The following is a 22,992-nucleotide window of genomic DNA, read 5'->3' as shown; positions in this document are numbered from 1 at the left end:
CTATATGGTTGTAGTGGTCTGCACTACCTCCAACAGTGCATGAGGGCTCCTATCCCTAAGGACATGCATCATTCCTAATGACTCGACATGTCCAGTTTTGTAATTTTTGACAATAGCTTAGATATAATGGATATTTCATTGTTCTAGTTGCATCCTTTAAATAATAATGAGTTTGAGTTTAAACATTTCTTCATACATGTGTTAGCCTTTGAGTTTCCTTTTTCTATAAATTGCCTGTTCATATAGTTTGTCCATTCTTTCTGTCAGGGTTCTAGTACTATATAAGTATTAGCTATTACTTTTTGAGCTTTTGAAGTCTTTCTTAAGAAGTCTTTTTCTGCCTGGAGACCAAAATCTATTCTTCATTACATTCTTCTGTTAACTTTCTAGACTTATTTTTTATATTTAGTCTATTTTATATGTGGCATTAGGAAGGGAGACAAGTTTCATTTTTCTTTCTATAGTGAGCCAGTTTTTCCAACATAATTTACTAAACAATACATCTGTTCTCCATTGATTTATGGTGGTTTATTGTACATTAAGTTCCCTATGTACATGATCTGTCTCTGACTTCTGAACTCCCTATTCTACTCCATGGTCTCTTTATCTGTTCTTTTACAAACACTACATTGTTTTTTTATGTCTATAGCTTAATATCTTAATATTAATACCTTAATATAATATAGAACATGTTTCTTCTTTTTTAAAGTTGACTTAGCCATTTGATGACCTTTATTTTTCCATAGACATCTTAGTTTATCAAGTTCCCCAAAAGAAATTTCAAGTTAAGTTTAGATAGGAATTACAATAAATTTAAAATTAATTTGGGGAGAACTGACTTCTTTATAATACTAAGCCACCCCTTCTAAAAGCATATATCTTCACCTACTCAAGTCATTCTTACTTTTATTAATAGAGTTTTAAAGTTTTTCCTGTAGCATTCTTTATGTTCTTGGCTACTTTTTGAACATTTTATAATTTTTTTTATTGCTTTAAGACTTCCACTTAATTTTACAAAAATATTTTCTAGTTGGTTACTTCTGATGTAGAAAAATATTATTGATTTTTTATATTGACTCAGTATCTAGCAATCCTGCTGAACTCTCTTATTAATTCTAATTACCTATTGTTTCTGTTAATATTTTTAGGTAAATGTTTTATATAACCTACAAATAATGACAGTTTTAGGGCTGCCCAGTTAGCTCAGTTGGTTAGAGAATGGCCTTGTAACACCAGGGTCAAGAGTTCAGACCCCTGTACTGGCTAGCAGTCCTCCCCCCACCCAAAGAAATGTTAATCTTATCCAAAGACACCCTCACAGACACATCCGGGATAATGTTTGACCAAATATCTAGGCACTGTGGCTCAATCAAGCTGATACATAAAATTAACCATCACACAAGCTAACAAATAATGACATTTCTATACTTCAGAACCTTATATATTTTATTTTATTTTTCTTTCCATATATATATTATACAGGACATGCAGTGATATCAGGTAGCCTTGACTTGTTTCTTTTCTTGAGGGGAATGCCACTAAAGCTTCGTCTTTGATAAATCTTCATTTTTTTAAACGTCTTTTAGATTAAAAAATAGCTATTTAATTTTTCTAAAATAAAGAAAATATATAATCGGCTAACTTAAAATGAACAAGAACATTGTTTGCTTAGATTTGAGGTTCAAAATATTTATTAAGTTACAAAAATTTCTTCTATTCCAAGTTAAGAGTTTTTGTAATAAACTTTGTTGTTAAACTTTATTAAATAGTTTTTACTACACCAATTTAGTTAATGACATGATTTTTATTCTTTAGCTTATTAATGAGGTAAATTACATTGACAGATTTTTTTGAAACATTTATTTACAATTCTTGGAGAAACTTTACCTGCATATGATTTTCAATGCACTGTTAGACTTGGTTAGTTATTGTTTAGACTTTTCACATCTACAATCATAAAGGAAATGGACCTGCACAGATTTTTCTTGCATATACCTCCTTACTGGGTTTGGAAATCCATGTTTCATTAACCTCGTTTAACTTTTTAAAAAGAGTTAGACAGCTTTCACTTTCTTTTTTCCTTTCTTTTTTTTTTTTTTTAAGAACTTATTTTGGACAGAACTCATCACTAAAACTACATGGCCATGTTTTGTTCTTGTTTTGTTTGTTTGTTTTTGGAATGGGAGATGTTTGATGTAAGTTTTTAAAATGAACTATCCAAGTTCTTGATTTCTTCTTGCACCAGTTTTGGCCCTTTATAACGTTCTAGGAATTAATTCGTATCATCTGAGATTTGAACTTAGTAGCATAAAATTCTTCAAAAGACTTTTTATGTTTTTAATCTCTACTGCATCTGTAGTTATTTTCCCTTTTCATTTTATTTTTTATCTTCTCTATTTCTTAATCCATCCTGACAGTGATATATTTCTTATTTATATTTTCAAAGTACCAGCTTTTAGGTTTCAGATCTATATTCATGTTTGTTTGTCCCTATCGATTTCTTAAATGTATCAATACTGTACCTTTTCTGTAATATCCCAACTACTTCAGCCTGTTCTCAAATCCCTCTGGACTCCTCTGCAATCCCTAGCCCTCACCTCCATCCGGACAAACTCTGTCTAGATCTTGGCTCTGGATTGTTATGGGTAGACTTTTTGTTTTTCTCTTCTTTAATTACAGCTTTTTATTTAACACAAAAATAAAAAACTTTCCCCAAGTAGTTAATCACCCTTATTTTTCATATCTCTGGGATTTGTCATTCTGCTTATTTGTATAAATACTTTAAATTTTCAGTAACACATTTTGTAAGGCAAACCTTCTGAAATCTCATATGCCTGAGAAAGTTTTTCTTTATCATACCCTTACATTTGAAATACAATTTGATCAGATGTAAAATACTAAATACAGATATTTGTTTCTGTCATATTTTAAAATGTTATTCCATTGTTTTCTCTTATGCAGTGTTGCCATTGAGAAGTCTCATGTCAATCTGAATCTTGTTCTTCGGAGGGTGACTTGCTCTTTCTAGAAGCTTTTAGAATGTTTTTCTTTCTTTTTGACAGTCTTATACTTCATTATATGTCTTGGGATTCATTTATCACTTAGTCTCCAGTTTGATACTCTATGAGCCATTTAAATGTAAGGTGTTTATCTTTAATTGTGAGATATTTATCTTCATTATTTATTTAAGCATTTCCTCTTTTTTTTTTCTTTTTTTTAGGACTTCTATTAACTAGATGTTAAAATGTACATTTTATTCTCCTAATCTCTTAGCTTTTTCTTATGTTTTTTTCTCTTTATCTTTTTCTTTTATCTGCTCAGAGCGTTCTTCAATCAGACCTTCCAATTCATTTATTTATTTTTTATCTGTATCTAAATCCTTTATTCATTTTATCTACTGTATTCTTACTTTAAACGATTATATTATCTATTAACTAATATTCCTACTTAAGTCTTTGATTTCTTGTTCATTTTCATATTGTTAACATTTTTCTTACCTCCTTACATAAAGTTAGCATGCTTAATTTAAATTCTATTCCAATAAGTGTGCATCAGGTGATCGATACTTTCACAGTAGTCTTACTCTTCAGTGAATGGATATTCTGGCCTATGATTGTGATGTTTCTTTGGGATTACCAGCTCCTCTGACTGGTAATGTATGCATTAGAGAAAGACCAAATACATGTGAAGGAGTAGGTAATGATTACCTCGTGGCAATACAGAGAAGAAGCAAGAATAGAATTTCAAAACTTTCTTGCAATCCATCCTTTCTCTTTTATGGTACTGTTTTTTCTGGTATTTATATGCTGGCCTCATTGAATGAGTTGGGAAATGTTTCTTCCTTTTCTATTTCCTGTCCTGGAAGAGATTGTGTAAAATTGGTGACATTTCCTCTTTAAATTCTTGGCAGCATTTACCAGTAAAGCCACCTGGTCCTGGAGATTTTTTTTTTTTTTCCAGAGGTTTTTTAACTACAAATCCAATTTTTAAAAGTAGCTGTTGTACTATTCAGGCCATCCCATCTCATATTGGGTGACTTTTGGGGAGATGGTGATTTTCAAGGAATTGGTTCACTTCATCTAAGTTGTTGAATTTGTTTACATAAAGTGGTTTGTACTATTCAGTATGATGGGGATGTGTGATCCTCCTACAGGGAGGCAGTGAATTTTGTCAAATAGTAATACAACCTGCCATAGGTTGTAAGATGACATTGTGAGTGTTACAGAAGGACCTTATGCATCACTATATATAGGATTTGATCTGGCCCATATTAAATTGTGTTGTCCCAAAGGTTTTCAGAAAATCTGATTTTGATTTTTCTTTTCATAATCACAGAGGAGGGATATAGTGCTCACATAGTGCAGTGGGGAATAAGCCAACAAAACAGAAATGAGGCAATTTCAAGTAGCGATATTGTTTTTAAAAAAATAAATGGAGTAATAGATTCGGGACAGATGTGAAAAGCTAACTTCTAGGACAGCTCCTATAGCAGGAAGCCTTTCCTGATTGTCACTGCCTCCTCCAGTCCCAGACCCTGGTCTCCACTAGGGTGGTCAGGAAAGGCTTCTCTTTGAACTGAGACATGTGAGCCAGGACTTGAATGATGAGTGTGAATCACACAAAGCAGAGCATTCCAGGCCTACGAAAGAGTAATTACTATACCTCAAGGGGGGAATAAGTCCAGCATATTCAATCTGTTAAAAGAAAGCTGATGGGAGGGCCGGCCCGTGGCTCACTCGGGAGAGTGCGGTGCTGATAACACCAAGGCCCCGGGTTCGGATCCCACATAGGGATGGCCGGTTCGCTCACGGGCTGAGCGTGGTGCTGACAACACCAAGTCAAGGGTTAAGATCCCCTTACAGGTCATCTTTATGTAGAAAAAAAAAAAGAAAGAAAGAAAGCTGATGGGAAAGGAGGAAGAGTGCAAGATAGAGCTGGGCTTTGTAGGCCAGGGTACGGATTTTGGATTTTATTCTAATTGCATTGAAGAAGCCATTGAAGGGTTTTTGGCAAGTGAGAGATAGGATGGGATTGAATCACATTTACATGGTTAAAGTATGGAAAAGGCAGCAGAGAGACATTACCGTGACCCAACCCTTTCCTTGCCATATTGAATCAAAAGACACAGAGGGGAGCCAGTCTGTGATCAACATAATCTGCCATGAAATTGGGTCTTCTACTATAAGTGAACCTGAGGAATAATAAGACAAAGTATGTCAGAACATTTCTCTACTATTAGGATACGTTTAGCTGATCTTTGAAGGGAAGATTTGGATGCCTATTGCACTTGCCCTTCGGTAGAAGGCAGGTGGTCTACAGAGCTTGAGGAACTTCCTCAGCAACTCTGCTTAGGATGAACAAATCAAAGCTGTCTATTGCTCAGTTGATTCTCTGCTCCCATCACTTCCTTAAAGGCTGTTGTCACTGCTCCTCCCGGGATCCCACTACTATCTCCTGAATGGGGTCCTAACTCCAGTCTCATCTCCATCTAATCCATTCTCCACACTGCAGTGAGAATGATCTTTTTAAGAAACTGAGCTTAAAGTTCATCAATGGACCCTTCAGCCTATGGCCTGCAGCAGTAGGTCCAAGTCTTTATGTGGCATGATCCAGTCCCTGCTTTCCTCCTCAGGGTTCTCCGTCATCAATCCAATCCACTTTTTGCTTTGTCTCCTGCTAAACCTTCAGTTTCCCAAATGAGTCCAGCTTTTGCACAGGCCTGGAATACCCTTCTCCAACCTTTCTCCAATTTGTGCCTAACTTCTACACCAGATTCTAAAATAAGAAGTCCTTTCTAATAAACACTTGCCAACCCCTGCTCCATCCCGACCCCCACTTCTCACCACACTTTTGCCAGCCCCAGACTTCATTGCATGCCCACGTCCATGTTTTGATAGCTCTCTGTGTTTAATCTCCTTCTTAGAGCACTTAGACCTCGAGATTTTACTTGCCTATTTTCCTATCAGAGTGTGAGTAACCTGAAAGGCAGGACTGTGTCTTTTTCTTCTTTATATTCCCATCTCTTAGCCCAGTATTTAGAACCCAGCAGACACTCCCTGTGTGTTTATTGAATGAATACATAAGAGAATAAACAGGCAAATGAATTGGAAGATGCTGTGAGGAGGCTAAGGAGGTAGGTTCAGCAGCCTAGATGGGCTGAACAGGTAACCTTGCCCTGTCCAGGGACTCAGACTGCTCCTCACAGGTTAGCCAGGTACTTTGCAAATGTGGGCCATTAATGCTGACAAGGGGGGATGGTTGAAAGCTGAACATACTTCTGAAAAAACAAATCTAAATGCTGTAGCCAGAGGTGGTCACTTATGCCTCTATGGAGCAACACACTTTGCTCTGCATTTATAGAGAAACGTGCTGAGGCTGTCCTCAGAAGGAAATGCTGACTTCCTGGCTTCAGTTTGATGCCATAGGAGAAGGCAGTGGGCAGACGCTCTCCAGAGGTATTAAATTTGAGCATTTTAAAGACTGCATTCAAGGATCCAAAACAAGTCAGGGCAGCACAGGGACAAAGTCTCCTCCTCCACGCCCACCCAGCCGGGTGATGTCTGATCGTGCAACGTGGCACGTATGTAGCTGGCTCCACTCCACTCACAGCATTCAGCCTCCAATGCCCAACACAAACCAATTTTGGAGCAATTCTTCCAGTGACTGCCCTGGTCCTGTTGATCTCACAATTACATCCAGAAACACTTAACCATGAGACATTTCAGTGTACTGATCACTTGGTGTTGCTTTCCTTTTAATGTGGTAATCACCACAGCTTGTGCTTAAAAAAAAATCCTTCTTTGTCAGGCCACACTCTGGTTACTGCACCAAAGGGAAGAAAAGCCTTCCAGTTTTGCTCTTGGTCCTAAAATTTCTGCCTTGGGAAAAATTACTGGGATGATCTATGTTAGAATTAAAGGTGAATTTCTGATAATATTAAATAGTGATCCAGAGATCTAAGAAAGCCTGAAACCTGACCTGGCAATCTCCTATAATGTATGAAACTCCAGCACCTGCACACTGAAAACTTTTTTTCTTAGGTTGATTTTATTTTCTTTCAGAACAGGAATCAGTGTGTTCTTTGTTATCATCCAAGCCAAAGTCAGTAACTCCCCAAGCAGAACAAAGTGATAAAAACTGGAACACAAGACTTAAATGCAAGGCCAAATAGAATCTCTTATCCCATCTCCTTCCCATCCTATCCAACCTAAATCTTGGGACCAGCCCACTCAGTACATATCTACTGGGAAAGAGAATTGGAAGAAGAGAGAGAGAGAAGGAAAGGGAAAGAGCGAGGCACATACATAGACAGGGATTGAGAGAGACACACAGACATTCAGTCTATTTATCCACCCAGCCATATGGATCTAGGCAGAGAAAGACCACAGGTCTTCTTGGGGTACTGTCTAGTTACCAATTCCACCTCTTGGCTTCTCTGAGGAGAAGAGGAAAATATGCCAGACAAATGGTGGGGTTCAAGTCCAGCTGTCTTCAGACTCATTTGAGGAACCTTGGTAAAACACTGATTCCCAGGACCCACCCTGACACTCTGATTCAGTAGACTTGCCATGAAACCCAGAAATCTGAATTTTTATAAAGTCCCTGGTATGAGAACTATTTGTAAACCTCTGCTTTTTTTCATCTGGTGAAAAGGAATAATAATTTGATCAAGGACTGGTGGATGTAAGGCAAAACTCTAGCAGTGTTGAAGGCTGCAGTGGGTTGGAGAGGATTGGCTGCATGGTGAATGTCATGTCTTCTCCTAGAGCCCCCAATGTGAAAATCCCAGGGTGCTGCCTCTGATAGTCTGCACAAGCAAAATGCTTGTTGATGGTCTTTCTATGAATGCCACAGGCTCAATTACAGTCCATAGAATCTATAAATAACTGGATGGCCTTTCACTTTATCAGAGGTAAGGCAAGTGCCCCAGCACCCAAGCATCAGCCTCATGCATGTTTAGTGAATGTCTCCACCAACTGGCTCGATGCTGGGGGCCCAGAAAAAGAAAGCGTGGTCCTTCCTCTCTCAGGGCACAATATGGGTTCTTTATCCCATCCAACCTTTCAGCATCCCTTAGACAACACTTTTTTCTTAGGTTGATTTTATTTTCATTTTTTGACATTAAAAAATGAATATATCTTGTTTATGACAGTCATTCAGATATTTAAAACTTCCCTTCTCCAAAAGACATTTCAGTTTACTATATTTGTTTATACTATGTCTAGCTGTAAAGCAACTAATATGTTTAAAAGTATAAATACTAAATAGTCTACATTATCAATGTAAGGAAGCCTGTGTAAGATCATTTATTTCCCTATTCTGAAATTTGGTTTGGTTTTATATGTATATTTGTATGAGGTTGTTTTGAGGCTTAGGGGGAGAAGTTTTGCTGGATATTGGGAAGAAATTTGGGGCTCTTTAAGAATCTGAGTTGATTTAATGAAGAAACTTTTCTTCAGGAGAAAGGGCTGTTCGTGCATAAGGTAGGAGTGAACTGAAGACCAAGATAATTATGTGCTGATCATCTAAAATAAGAAACAGGGGCCGGCCCGGTGGCGCACTGGATAGTGCGCCGCTTGGGAAGCGCGGCGGCGCTCCCGTCCGAGGGTTCGGATCCCACATACAGACCGGCTCCTGCTCACTGGCTGAGTGAGGCACGGGAGCAACACCGAGGGTTGCGATCCGTTGCCGGTCCCCGGTCCGGTACGGGGGCAACACTGAGGGTTGCGATCCATTGCCGGACATGGAAAAAAGACAAAAGACAAAAAAATAAAATAAAATAAAATAAAATAAGAAACAGGCAGTGAGAGAAGAGGGGAGAAAGGAAAGCTGACAGGCTGGTTGCTCTAGAGACCAAGTCAGGAATGGCCTAGAAGCCAGGAAGTAATAGCAGGAAATAAAAGCAGCAGGGAGAGGGGACAGAGGCAACACGTGCCTGTCCCCTGATAACTGTAACTGTTACCACTAGGAATAGGTAGGTCAAGAACTTCAAAGAGTTCTGGGAGATGAAGGTTAACAGCTTTTCTGCAACTATTAAGGAAATGTTTGGGGAGGGGGGTAAAGATATTTAACTTGAACATAGAACTGATTTTGTTTTTCTTTTTTTCTTTCATTTTGAACGTAGAACTTTTTTTTTTTTTTTTTTTTTGAGACCGGCCACACCGCGCTCAGCCAGTGAGTGCACCGGACATCCCTATATAGGATCCGAACCCGTGGTGGGAGTGCTGCTGCGCTCCCAGCGCCACACTCTCCCGAGTGCGCCACGGGCTCGGCCCTGAACGTAGAACTTTTTGAGGTAACTTTAACTTTGGGGTTTTATATGTTTATAAGATAAATACAGATACTAATTTATCCTTTGCTGTATGGATAGATGTAGAGCTCCAGTAAACCACAGCATTCATGAATTTCCTGTGTTAGTAGAGTGCCAAGAGCACTTTGCACTTGGGGTCTGAAATCTTGAGTTCAAGTGGCTTGAGTAAGTCATGTGGTCTTTCTGAGAGCAGTTTCCTTCTCTGTAAAGTAAGTCTTTGATCTATACCAATCTGCCTTCTTAAGTTTTTTGCAAGGATTAAATGGAAATAAAAATACACTTTGCAAAGTACAAGTTCTATAGAAATACATTTTTATTCCCTGGGGCAACCATGCCTGAAGTAGGCAATGCCTTTGTTCTAAACTACCTTAAATGACCATGACCATGACCATGGTGTGACAGCAAGCTGAAGGACAGTCCTGTGCTAGGAGGAGTTAACACATCTGCAGAGGGGCCTTGCATAAAGTCTACCAAACTCCACAACCTCTTCCTAACCCATGATGCTTCACGGAGGGTCTGTGACAGGGTCGTAGATGACCAGGGATTTCAATGAGGCTGCTATGTCACCTTCCTCATGTGACCCACAAGCAGGCCTTCCAGGTGACCCTACATCACACCTGTAGTGTACTGGTTCTGCCACTAGGGTACCCTGTGGTGACTGAGTGTGCGGTCCCTCCCCAGCCTCTCTTCAGGACTGTGGCAGTCCAAGGATGCAGAACCATTCCAACCCCTAGAAGATCATTCTATTTCCAGAGCACCCAAACCACCCTTCCTCACGTGGCAAGCTCTGCCTCCAACTTGCTCTATCAACTCCTGCAGTCCAGAAGAGCTCCTCCACTGGGCTCTCTTCTTGCCTGCCTCTTGGCTTGTGCGCTAAGTATTTAAATTTGCCCTGAAGCTAAGCTCTTCAAGACACATGATTTAAGCTTCTCTTTCAGCTAATTAGATATTGTTCTACAAATTGGGCTGTTCTCTCTGAAAGATGAGCTGCAATTTACTTCCCCTGCCCTCTCTTTAAACTTAAACTGAACTGTAAAATATGGCCCTTTGATTGTTTAGTCCAATCAGGAGATTATTCTGTACAGGGAATAGATATCTACCTTCTTGCTAATGCTGAGCTTGTTTGAGCATTCCTTGTTGGTTGCTGTGAAGATGACAGAAGATTTTGCTTAGACGCCTCTCATCCTTTTGAAAGGTCGACCCTTCAGTGATTTATTTTGGCTTGTACATCTGTAATCACCTGAGTAACCAATCACTAACTGCCTTAACACATCTTCACCCTGCAACGGGGGAGATTTTTATTATCACGTTTCATTGATAAGAAAACTGATGCCCGAGGAACTCAGGCTATTTGCCTAAAGTCAAATAAATAGATAAGTGGAGGAGCCAGACCATGAGTGCAGCTCTTTGGTGCTCAGATCCTGTAAAACTATATATGGTCTCATAAGTCCAACATCAGTTGGTGAAGGGGAAAGCAAGCTGTTGCAGAGTTCTCATACCCACACACTGTCTGAGATTCTTTGAGGATTTCTTACAGCTCTTGGTGAAGCACCATGAGGCCCTCTAAAACCTTCTCTGATGCAAGGGGCCTTTACGCATAGAGAGAATATGGATCCTTTCTGTAAATTGCCTCTTATCCTGTGCAGGGGGCCGGGTGTTCTCTCATCCTCAAGACTGTGCCCAGCACTTGATGAATGGAGACTCTCTGAGTGGGGTTTACGCCATCTTCCTTAATGGGGAGCTAAGCCGGAAGTTGCAAGTGTACTGTGACATGACCACCGACGGGGGCGGCTGGATTGTAAGTAGATGCAGCTGCTCTCCTTGCATGCAAATATCCTAGTGTTCCAGTCCACCAAGCTCAGCACCGTCCATCCAAACTTCACCATCCTCCTGACCATCCTTTCATCCACCCCCTACATGTCCACCCTGGGGCTCTTCATGGCCCTCAGGACCCTCGTTCAGCAGCCCAATCATAGGTTTGTCCAGGCAGAGAAAGGAATAAGCAGATTAAGGCCTGGCCCAGTGAAGGGACTCCAGGATGACTGCCTTCTCCCTTGCTCCCTGTGTGAGGAATTGTGCCAAGAGGGTGCTGGAGAAAGGCAGTAGTGGCTCAGGCAGACCCAGGGATCTTGCCTGCTGAGGACTGCAGCTATAAGAAAGCAGTGGAGGAGGGGCACCTCTGCAGGAGGAGGTGAGCCTCTCTGTGGTGACGTGATTAGGATCCTTCTATTGGGGGTTGCATTGGGAGAGCTGATGAGGAGCAGAACATGGAGAGCCGCCTCTAGTTACCAAGGCCACGCCTGACTCCATCCTTGTTCTTCTCAGAGCTGTCACAGCTCTCACGGAGCATCAGTGCTTCCCATGCCTGATAGGGCAGTTCAGAGTGGAAGAAAAAGGGCAGCTTCACAGATGGCCCCACCTCAATGCAGGCTACTGTGCAGATGGGAGAGTTGCCACAGCTTGGCCCTAAACCATCCAGCATCATCTGAATCAGTGCAGGGTGGAAGCTCAGCCCCTCCACCCTCCTGCAGATTCCCGCTCTAGTGCAGCTAACACACAGTGCTGGCTTTTCCACGGTGCAAAGCAGGTAGTTTTGGAACAGAGTTAAATGGTGGCTGTGCTCCTAACAGCTACTCTTGGGAGACTTTTTTTTTTTTTATATTTCTGACATATTTGTGCCTCCTTCTTAAAGCATAATTGGAAATTGAAGCTGAGGCTGATGTGTCTGAGGTTAAATGAAATTAGCACTTAAACAGCTCTGAAAGTGAACGATACGCAGTTGCTTTGCCTGCACTAGGAGGGGGACAGTTACTCACTGATTTGAAACTGGTCCTATGCTTTCTACTGCACTCTGAGGTGCGAAAGATTAATTTAAGAGCCAAGTCTCTTTCTCCTGACTACTTGGGGGTTTGATATGTATCCTGAATCCTTTCTACATTGCAGGGGTGCCCACTGGTGCCAACATCGCACCCCAGACTATTAGAGAAGGGCTCTGAGTACCTCCTACAAAAATTGCTGTGTAAATATCGAACTCTGTTCTGAAATATTTCTTATCTGGGCATCTTTGTCATTGAAGATACAAAACCCAGTTATATCAATTTTACTCATTACAGTTTATTTTCCTTAGCATCTCCCCATTTCTCCCCCTTTCTCTTCACAGGTATTTCAGAGGCGGCAGAATGGCCAAACTGATTTTTTCCGGAAATGGACTGATTACCGTGTTGGCTTCGGGAACCTGGAGGATGAGTTTTGGCTGGGTAACTCGTGCTTTTTGCTTTCCTTTGGTGCGCTGCTCTGGCTTTTTGTCCATCTCTCTCTTTTCTGCATCCATCTGGGATTATCAGGAAGCCTGCCTCTGTGGAGCAGTGGACAGCTTGTGAATTGCTTTCAGTACCTCTTGCTCTGTTTGGCTCCGATATTGATCTGTTTTTATCTTATTGTGGTGCTTTCCTCTTTGCTGTGTCTCTTCCCATCCTCATTAATAGTCTCTTATGCTGATGGGCGTCGACATGAGGCCACTACAATGGGAGTGAGCTGTGTGGTGGGGGAGGAGCCAGGGAGCACAGCAGAAGCCGGGCAGCCAGCCTGCAGGTCGGCAGAGGAATGAGGCCGGTCACTCCAAATAGTTCTTTGGAGAATGTTAGTACCTGACTTGGAAAGGGAGAGAAAAAACTAAAGTGGCATCAGAGGTGACTGGCAATTTCCTAGAGATGTGACACAAGCAGGAGGTACAGACTGAGAACAAGCTGGGGTGAGAAGGTAAACACACACCCATGCCAGGCAGCTGGTGGTGGTGGCAATCCAGGAAAGCAGTCCATTCATTCCTACCCACATCTCCCTCTGGGTCAGGTTTTCACAGGGTTTGAGAGAAGGAGGCAGAGGAAACAGCAGCTCATCCTGTTCCACACGTGTGGTCTCCTCTTTGTCTCCCCTACCATCATCTCATCCAGGCCTCACCAACTTCTCCTGGATGCCCAGATAACAGCCTCCCAAACTGGCCTCCCTGCCTCCAGGAGCACCCCATTGTCCACATGGCCACTGGAGTGATCTTCCTTATACCCCACATCTGAGCAGTGGTTAACCCCCTTTGTAGAACTTCTCAGTGACTCCTCCTCACCACCAGAAGGCCAAACACCTCTGCTCAGGTACAGGGCCCTCTCTGAGCTACCCCAGAGCCTGCTCTCTACCACCGATACCTCACCTGCTCTTTCTCCCACGCCTTCCCAACCCCAGACTCCAAACATCAGAACCACTGATGTTTCCTCTGCAGGGAGCACTCTCAGCCAATGCCCCCTTCCCCATATACTCTGGGGCCCATCTGTGTATATTCAAATACCCGGCTAAACACCTCTTCCTCAACAGAACCTGTCCTAACCATTTTTCTCACCCATTGCCAGAGGGAGAATTGACGACTCCCTCTTTCGTGGCCAAGATCATAGTGTCCATTTTACCTTCTGTCTCTCTTGACTATACTATGTGAGATTTTTTCAAGGACAAGACCATGTCATATTCATCTTTTACTGCGATTACCCATTACAGTGCCTGGGGAATAGGAGGTACCTAAAGTACCGAGATCAATCAATCAATGAAAAGAGTGCATTGAGTACCTATTAGATACCCAGATCTGTGTTTGTCAATGTGAGTAATAAAAATACAAGGTTAAGACCATATAAAAACATTGAGACAGAAGTCAAACAAATAAGAAAACATCCTTACCTTCAAAGCATTCATGAGCAGCTTGGGAGACAAGTGTAACACACATGCATCAGTGCACCCAGAAGCAGACAGCACTCGCGCTTCCCAAACTTAAGCCATCGCGTGCTGTTTTCACAAATTTTATCATATTTATGAAATATAGACACTATCATGCACTTAATTTCTATATATCACTTTTTTTATTGAATTAAATCTATTTTTAAAGAAACTTTATAGCATTGCCAAAAATGGAAAGCCAATTATCCTGTGCCATAAATAAAAGGAAGCCTTGAAAATAAAGGCAATGAAAACAATATTAATACCATTAAATGACAGTTAAATACAGGAACTCCAAGTCTGTTGTTGCTGCTGCTGGTGATGCTGTTAAAAATGGAGATTAGAAAGGGCTGTGTGTTAAACACACCACAAATACTAGAACCAAACTGAGACCAAAAGTTAAGGTTAATATCAGGGTAAGGTTTCTCCTTCATCTATTAAGAAAGACTGTGACAGAATTTGGAAATACCTTTCTCCCTGAATGTCCAAGGTATTTGGTACCTTATTCCCACAACACTTCCCATATCCTCAGAGATGCCATTGGGAAACACTGTATTAACCTTTGTAAGGAGGCCACAGATACTCAGAGAAGGAAGAGATCAGCTTCACGGACAAGGCATTGAGGGATGAGTTGGAAGAATAAAGGAAGAAAGGGGACAAGAAAAGAGAAAAGGCAGAAATCCTTTTGACACAGGCAAACTCGGGACCAGGAAGAAACCCATCCAACCAGAGGAAAGGTGCACATCGGGGAAAGAAGAAAATGAGGCTGGGTGGGTTGAAGGGAAGGCACATTGCGGAACTTAAAAGTAGGGAAGAGAAGTCTTGACTTGATGATACAGCTAATAGGAACAATGAGGGCTCTTGATTAGAGGTGATGTGTAATCTGGCAGCGATACACAGGTTGGGGGTACAGTGTGACCCATGGCTTATGTCCTAAGTTGGGTTCTCCAGAGGCAGAGCCTGAGACAGGGATTCTTATTCAAGTGATTTGTTGGGGAGTTCTCTGAAGAGAAGAGAAATGGGGGAAGCAGGATAGATCAGGGGAAACTGCAAAAACATGGTCTTGTCTAGAGACTCCTTCAGTCTGATCCCAGGGAAGCTCTGGATCATGATTTGCTCCTCAGAGTTTGTCCCCACTGAGGCAAGGAGGCTTTGCTTTTGTACCCTCTTCATCAGTCATTGATGGAGGTCTGCCCAAAGGCATGGGGGAAGGAGAGCGTAGCTTCCAGGATGAAGTGACTCCCATTTGGTCAAGGGCAATTATCCAAGAAGAAAGCAGCTGTGAGTTGCGAGCAGCCAACACTTCCAGCCACTGGAGATGGGTCCACCTAAGGGCTTCGGGGCATGGCACCACCAGCATCCACTACATCTGCGCAAGCACACGTCTAGGGGAGGTTGTGGGTCAGCAATTCTGCGAACAGCAGTCAAACAGCCTTCTACTTATAATCAAGGTAAAGCTTCAAATCTCAGATGGGATAGGAAAGCCAAAAGCTCTGGGTGACCTCCAGCCAATCATTTCACCTCTCTGGACTTCATCTTCCTCTTCCACAAAAAAAAGAGGCTGGCCTCAGTAATCTCTAAATGTCCTTCCATCTCTGCAATTCTTTGATTCTAAATCATGGCACACTCAGATAGATGTTAGATGTCACAGCAAAGCAAGAGAACCCCAGTTCAACGAGCAGATAGAAATCAGGAGGACTCGGAGGTCACCAGCAATGTAAGGTGAGAGGCTCGGGGTGTGGTCAGGTTGGTCACAATCTGAGGGTCCCAGGGCAAAGCCAACCAGGTCAAACAGACAGGAAAATATATATGAGAAAATATCACCAAGAGGGATCTGCCCTTCACCTAAACTCTGCACTTACAGGGGTTTTCACTTTACGAGAATGTATTAGACCAAGGCCTAGAAAGCTCAGAGACCAAGGAGAGCGCAGGTGAGTGGGGATAACGGGCCAGAAAGACCAGTGAAGAGGTAGCAGAGCAAGGTGTAGCAGGGAGATTAGAGAGAAAGGCACTGAGTCAGGAGGCAGAGAACAGCAATCTCTGACCTGGCCACGGGAGCCCCAGGAGGCCTGAGGCTGAGAACAGCAGGGGCAGTGTAATAAAAGGTGGACAGAGCCCCCTCTGCAGGCTGCTAGAAGGTGTTGGGATATCCAGATATCCTGGACACACTGAACTCCTCTGATCAGCACCTCTACCTCTGCTTTCTCACCACTCACACCAAAGGACTCATACCCATGTAATGCCTCTTATAATTTTCTTCCAATACCGTGGTTTGGTGTAGAAGGTGGCAGGGGACAGGGCCTGGAATCCTGAGGCTCAGGGCTTGTCAATTACTGGGTCAGCACTGGATGTTAGGACCCTGCCCCCTGAGCTGTCTGTAGTGGAAACTCATCAGCACACCTGGGCTGACCTCCTTGCAGGAGGAAATTCAGACTCTGGCAGGGTCTATTTGACAAGAACCTGGGGAGGGCTGAGGACAAACACCATCTGGATACCCCTCCCCTTCCCCATAGCATCTGTTTCATGGTCACAGTTGCATTTTTCCTCCCATTTCCAAGGCTGCTGGGGCCAGACTCAGGGCATGGTCCGCTCTTCTCCACAGGGCTGGACAACATACACAGGATCACGTCCCAGGGCCGCTATGAGCTGCGTGTGGATATGCGGGATGGTCAGGAGGCCGCCTTTGCTTCCTATGACAGATTCTCTGTGGAGGACAGCAGAAGCCTGTACAAACTCCGCCTGGGAAGCTACAATGGCACTGCAGGTACCTGTGGCCCCTGGGTGACCCCCGGGCAGCGGGCGTGCAGCAGGACGGGGCCCCTCGTGAATTCCCTCTAGCCAGTGAGGAAGTCCAGGCGGCGGGGTCGCTCTGGTCCTGGCTCTCCCCAGCCACTCAGGTGACCTGAAATCAATTTCTCAGGACTTCAGTTTCCTCATCTGGAAAATAATAATAATAATAATGCTTGCCCTGCTTCACAGACTAGCCAGGAGAAAAAAAGTGATAAATGCCGTGAAGATGCTTTTAAGTTAAAAAATATAAAAAGTGCAATGTGAGAGCATAGGATTGCTTTTCTTGTTCACAGTAATCAATATGGGCTCTTATCCAGTGAGAGCGGAATCACTTATTGTCCATGTAGAAATCTCCCCTGCAATGACATTTAGGAAAACCATCTTTGAACTAACAAAAATAGTACAGATCCCCCATTCTCTGAGATGCCCCAGCCCTTTCACCCCCTGCCTTGGCCATCAGCAGTCATCACAACATCACATCCAGGAGCAAATGACACCAGTGAGTGGTCCTCGCTGCCCACGTTTCTTTTCATTCCTCCACGAGAACTACATACGTGGTCAGGTTTTCTGTATAGATTTTTATGGCATTTCTACTAAGCAGAACAACCGTCCCTGTAAGCTCTGTGGTATTAATAGTTTTATCTGAACTTAACATCCAGTCTGCTTCTTGGGCTTTGCCAATCTGTTTCCTGTGTTCTGTCCTAACACATTTCATAAAAACCTTGTTCGCCAAATATTCAACTGTTTGGTACATGGAATTATTGGCCCTTTCATTAACTCCAATTTTAGGGCTAAATGCTGGTATATAATTTTAGCAACATTTTTATGCCTCTTGAAATTAACAAGAGCATCAAGATGTGCCCTTCCAATTACTGCATCTGTTCAATTACTACTCTTCTCAGCCAGGTATTTTTACTCCAAAGAGAAGACGTGCTTTCTTTTGTTATTGTTCATATTTGAGATCATTCCCAATGGCAATCAGACCAGCCTGAAGTGCCTCAACAAAAGGTCCAATTTGCCACACTTTGGACATAAAATAGCCATTGAAATGGAGCGTATTAAACAAGATGTCAGACTAAATCATTTCAAAAATAACGTGATGCTATTCACTCCTTAAAATTAGAATTGTGCCCACAGAAAAGCCATTCCTACTTCTCCTACAGGAAGATAAGTGAGCCCTCCCACTTCCTTACATGTCTCCCTTCCTCTCTCCTCTCCGTCCCGCTCCACGCCTGTGCCTTCGTCTGTCCACCGTGAGCCCAGCCCCTGCCTCCTCTGTTCCAGCTCCATCTCCCTGCCGAGCCCCAGCAAGAGCAGAGCTGTTGGACTGCATTCCAACTCACATTTCAGAGACAAATACTGACAATGTTTAGCTGATCATCAAAAATTAATTACTGTCTGATTCCTCACCTCGAGTATTTAGTTCATCATCTTCAAAAGCAGGAAAAGCTGAGCCCATTTAGGCTGCCCCTCTCTCTAGGTAACTCCACACAATCAATGGATGTTTTTTCTAGACCAGAAGTTTGCCAGGGAAGAAAGGCCCATCCCCTCTCTTTTTGGCATTTAACATTACCCGAAACCTGTGGCCTTTATCTCTAGTTGTTACTCATTTTTACTAGCACTACTGGTAGCAACAGTCCATCCCAAGGGCCTCCAATCCAAATTCAGTCCCTTCTCCTGCTCCCCATTTCTCAAGGCTACAAACATCCAAGTCTCTACCTGGGACTGCACTTGGATGAGGACTGAAAATTCCAAATCAGGTTATCGATAAGAGGTTGTGAGCAACTTTTAAAGGTTTATGGGGCAAATGGTAGAGATGCAAAAGATGCATAAAACACAGACTCTGCAAGAACTAAACATCTAGTTTTAAAAGGAACACTTAGGAAGTAACTCACCCCACAGTAAATGGTTCTCACTCCCAGTTTAAGGGGCGTTCAGGGGAGGGGGGTCTGGGTAGTGGACGAAGGCTTCATGAGGGCAGCAGCATTTGAAGGAATCCCTATGGTGAGGAAGACAGATTCTGGAAGAGGAGCCATGGAAGGACAGTCACTGTGGTGGAAGGAAAGGCTGGAAGGGCCCAGCTGACGTGGAAGGGCCTGGCTGACCTTGGCAGAGTGTAAGTTCAGGGGGAATAGAAAGAAGACTGGTGGAGGGGTCGGAGCCAGGCCCTGGACAGCTTTGCAACCGAGGGAGCAGAGGAATTCAGTCTTAACACGGTGGGCAGTGGGGAGCCACTGTAAGTCCTGATGGAATAATGGAAGTGGGGCTTTAGGAAGATCAGCGTGACAGCCATAAACAGGATAAAGTAAATCTGAGTGAGGATTGCAGAGGCCAGCCAGGGGCTGCTGCATTAATCCTGATAGGAGATAATAGGAGCCTTGACTAATGCTGCGATTAAGAGAAAGGTATAAATCTGGACCGTGGTTTGAGAGAGAAAACCAGGTCTTAGTTAATGTGTTGAAAATGAAGTGGTGATAGGAGACAGAAATGGAGAGGGAGACTAGGTTTGGGGAGGACAGAAAGACCAACGTGGGGAGCGTGTCTGAGACAGCGGCCGGCCCCATCGGCATGGAGCTGGAAAGAATTGTTCCAGGAGAGTAACAAGGACAAGGTGAGGATTACAGAGAGAGAAGCAGGGGCGAGAGGATAGAACTGTGGGGGGAGACAGCAGAATCAAGGGACTGATGCTGAAAGAAAGGGTCACTAGAGAGCAGGATTAGTCCAGGAATTTTTAAGATAAAGGATATGAATGTGGCTTAGGGTGAAAGAAGTTGGAAATGTTAAAAATTGGGGACAGTGATCAAAGATCCTTCAAGCCTGCTCTTCTCCAAAATGCAGCCGTTTTCCCGCCACTTTTCCTCTGCCACGGTTTTGATTTTTTCACCATCTTGTTTCCTAAGACAGGAACTCTAGTTCGCTAAGGTCCCTCTCCACATGTGGCACCAAGTTCTGGACCTGGGTTTTGGGGGTGGTCTGACCAGGACTGGTGACCCAAGGAGAAGCCCCAGCTGAGGCTGCACAGTGTGACTCAGCATGGTCCAAGTGGCCATGGCTCATCACTGTCTCCTCTGAGACAAAGGGACCCCAGGTGTTCTACGTCCCCTTGCAGGCCTGGAGCAAGCAGACAGGCCATGAGGTGGGGCTGTGTGGACAGAGTTCTCAGCAAAAGCTCAGGGGATGAGGAAATGGGAGAGCAGCATGGAAGTACTTGGCCCCAGGGGTTAGGCAGAGTAAGAGTTCTGCACAGCCAGGCTAAGGAACGGGGTGGAAACAGGAGGGAAACGGGAGAGGTAAGTGGAAGGTTCCATAAGTGGAGGCCAGGTTTACTGCAAGTGAGTTGAATGTCCAGAAAATCCTGATAAAAGAGTGACAAATGGGGCAGTCTCACAAACATACCTTTTTTGCAGGGGACTCCCTCAGCTATCATCAGGGACGCCCTTTCTCCACCAAGGACAGAGACAATGATGTTGCAGTTACCAACTGTGCCATGTCATACATGGGAGCTTGGTGGTATAAGAACTGTCACCGGACCAACCTCAACGGGAAATACGGGGAGTCCAGGCACAGTCAGGTAGGTGAGGCCGGCCACTCCTGAATGGCCCAGAGCTACGCAACCATGATCCCTTTGCTTTGTGTTTTAAATGCACATGCAAGTCTTACATTTTCCTTTTAAAAAGAAATACTTAGAGTCTTGAGAAAGAACTGTCATAAAGAGAAAAGTAATGCAGGCACAGGGATAAAGACAGGACAGAGCAGAAGCCAGAGGAAGAAAGCAGAGCATCTGACCCAGGAGCCAGAACTCACCCAGAGAATCTCTTGATGCCCAGTCAAGTCCCATTTCAATTCCTCATCTGGCAGAGCCCGTGAAGAGATTATCGATTCTGGGGACAGTGTCACAGGCTCAACTTCACTCTAAGAAGGGTGCCAGAGAGAGATAAGAGAAATACCAGTGTAAACTGGTCTATCCTCCCCCATCAGAGACTACAAGTCTACAGGCGTGGCTGGCTGTTAGTGAGACCAGCTGCACCAACTGGGACTTTCCCAGTTTTAGCACTGAAAGACCCACATCCAGGGAAATGCCTTAGTTCTGGGCAAACCAGATGGTTGGTCATCCTAGGTGAAAACCATGTGAGTCTTTCATGGAGAGTGAGCAGTCAAACACAGTCATTCTCTCCAAAATTCTTCCACACTATTGGGATTTTGAAATTCACCACCATCTACAGGTGCATGCAACTCCTGAAAGCCTAAAACAAAGCTGGCAATAGGAATGACCTGCCACATGTTCCCAAAAAAGAGCCAGGCTGTAGGCGTGTGTAAGGGGAAAGCTGGAAAGACACTTGGCTCCTTTTGGCTTGTTGGAAACTTGACCGCAGAGCTTCACGTTCATGGGAAATAGCTAAATCCACGTCTTGGATTCCCTGTTCCCATCAGTCCCCTCTCTCTCTTCAAGTGGGTGCTCTTCCGGAGGGCAAGGGCCATCTGATATGCTTGTCTTTCTCATGTCCAGGGGATCAACTGGTACCATTGGAAGGGCCACGAGTTCTCCATCCCCTTCGTGGAAATGAAGATGCGCCCCTACAGCCACCGTCTCACGGCGGGGAGGAAACGGCGGTCCTTACAGTTCTGAGCAGTGGGGGGCTGCCAGCCAGCCGATCTTTTCTGTCATTTGTTTGTATTTCATGATATGAATCTGGGGGGAGGGAAGTAGTAATGTGCTTTGCAACATATTACGAGTATTTGAAGGAAGTGGGGGTGTGGCAGGAATCAGTCAACCATCATCTGCTCATGGTTTCTGCTGCCCTGGAGCCCGGCCCTTGGTCGGTCTGCGTCTCCCTCCTACCCAGTCATCCTTAACCTTCCCCTCCTTTCCCACCACGGAGGAAATGCGGGAAGCTTTCTTAAAAGACCAATTCAAAAGCAAGTCGTGGAGTGCAGACCGTTGTGGTGACAGGCACACACCTTCTTTTACTGCCCTCCTTCTGAGATGCCCTTCACCTTCCCAGTATTTGTAATCTGGTCATGGCCAGGTTCTCACGCCAGCCCAGAGAAGAAGCCTCAACAAGAGATCTTTGCCAACAACTCCCCTTTAGAGGAAACAGATCAGCCGCGCCCTGTCCCAACAACCCAAGTCCTTTTTAATGGGCCAAAGATTTTCATCTTCTAACACTCTTGCTCTTGCCAGCCAAGTGTCCTGCTATCTTTTAAGAGTAGCGGCTCTTTTCCAGCTGCAATCGGTCCTTTGGCTAGTTTCATCCTATCTTAGACCCCACAGCCCCAGAAGCCCACCCAGTGTTTTGGAATCTAGTTTCCACGGCGTAGCAGGCTCCCGGCCTGGGTTGCACAGAGGCTGTGTCCCTGTGAGTCACAAACTGTTGCCCTGCCCTCAGCTCAGACAGTAACTTTCTTTGGGGGTTGGAGGAGGGTGACTGTTGTTGTTTTCAGCACTTTGGGATCAGGCATTGAGGGAAGGACAGAAGAAGTAGAAATCAGGGCACCTGCCTTAGAGATTACCAGTCCCATGAGAAACAGATCTCACCTAGTTCCATTTTCTGTATCTCCAGTTCTATTTGTCATGGATTTTTTTTCTTCTTACTTGCAAATTGAAGGCCTCATATCTGTCTTCAGCCAAGCTCTCCTTACTTAGTGTGGGTGGCTTAATAAGAGTCAGAAACGCAAGTTATCTGACCAGCAAGCCATTCCCCTGACTGGTAATCACTGGGAAAAGGTAAAATTTTTTTTTTTTTTTTTTTTTTTTTTGAGGGACGGGGGATCGTCCTCTTTTGTGGTACTATAGGAAACAAAGATGACCTCCTTAATGAGGTGAGATCATAAGAAGCTTTTCTCTGTCATCTTTTTTTTTTTTTCCTTTTTGTCTTTTTTTTACTGACCGGTAACGGGATCGCAACCCTCGGTGTTGCGCCCGCACCGCGCTCAGCCACATGGGATCCAAACCCTCAGCGGGAGCACCGCCGCACTTCCAAGTGGCGCACTCTCCAGTGCGCCACTGGGCCAGCCCCTCTGTCATCTTTTATTATTCTGTCTTTGAGAGAAAAAATGAAAAGTGCCAGAGGAAATTGCATCTAAAAATCCAGAGGTACGTAGGAAGGACTGTGGGCCTACCTCCCATTTCCTGAGATGTG

At 43.8% G+C, this 22,992-nt stretch overlaps 1 protein-coding gene across 1 annotated transcript in view; it reads left to right on the top strand.

The window, feature by feature from the left end:
- Positions 1 to 22,768, top strand: part of TNR (tenascin R) — an 80,665-nt gene extending 57,897 nt beyond the window's left edge. Inside the window, exons 17-21 of the mRNA XM_008591211.1 lie at positions 10,957 to 11,108; positions 12,471 to 12,567; positions 16,665 to 16,826; positions 20,260 to 20,423; positions 21,360 to 22,768. Coding sequence (XP_008589433.1) covers positions 10,957 to 11,108; positions 12,471 to 12,567; positions 16,665 to 16,826; positions 20,260 to 20,423; positions 21,360 to 21,479 — 695 coding nt within the window. The 3' untranslated portion in view covers positions 21,480 to 22,768. The remainder of the gene's footprint in view (positions 1 to 10,956; positions 11,109 to 12,470; positions 12,568 to 16,664; positions 16,827 to 20,259; positions 20,424 to 21,359) is intronic.
- Positions 22,769 to 22,992: the final 224 nt, after the last annotated feature.

The sequence above is a fragment of the Galeopterus variegatus genome, unplaced genomic scaffold, assembly GCF_000696425.1.
Source record: "Galeopterus variegatus unplaced genomic scaffold, G_variegatus-3.0.2 Scaffold145, whole genome shotgun sequence".
In the NCBI taxonomy this organism is placed as follows: domain Eukaryota; kingdom Metazoa; phylum Chordata; class Mammalia; order Dermoptera; family Cynocephalidae; genus Galeopterus; species Galeopterus variegatus.
This window is presented reverse-complemented; position numbering and strand designations above follow the sequence as displayed.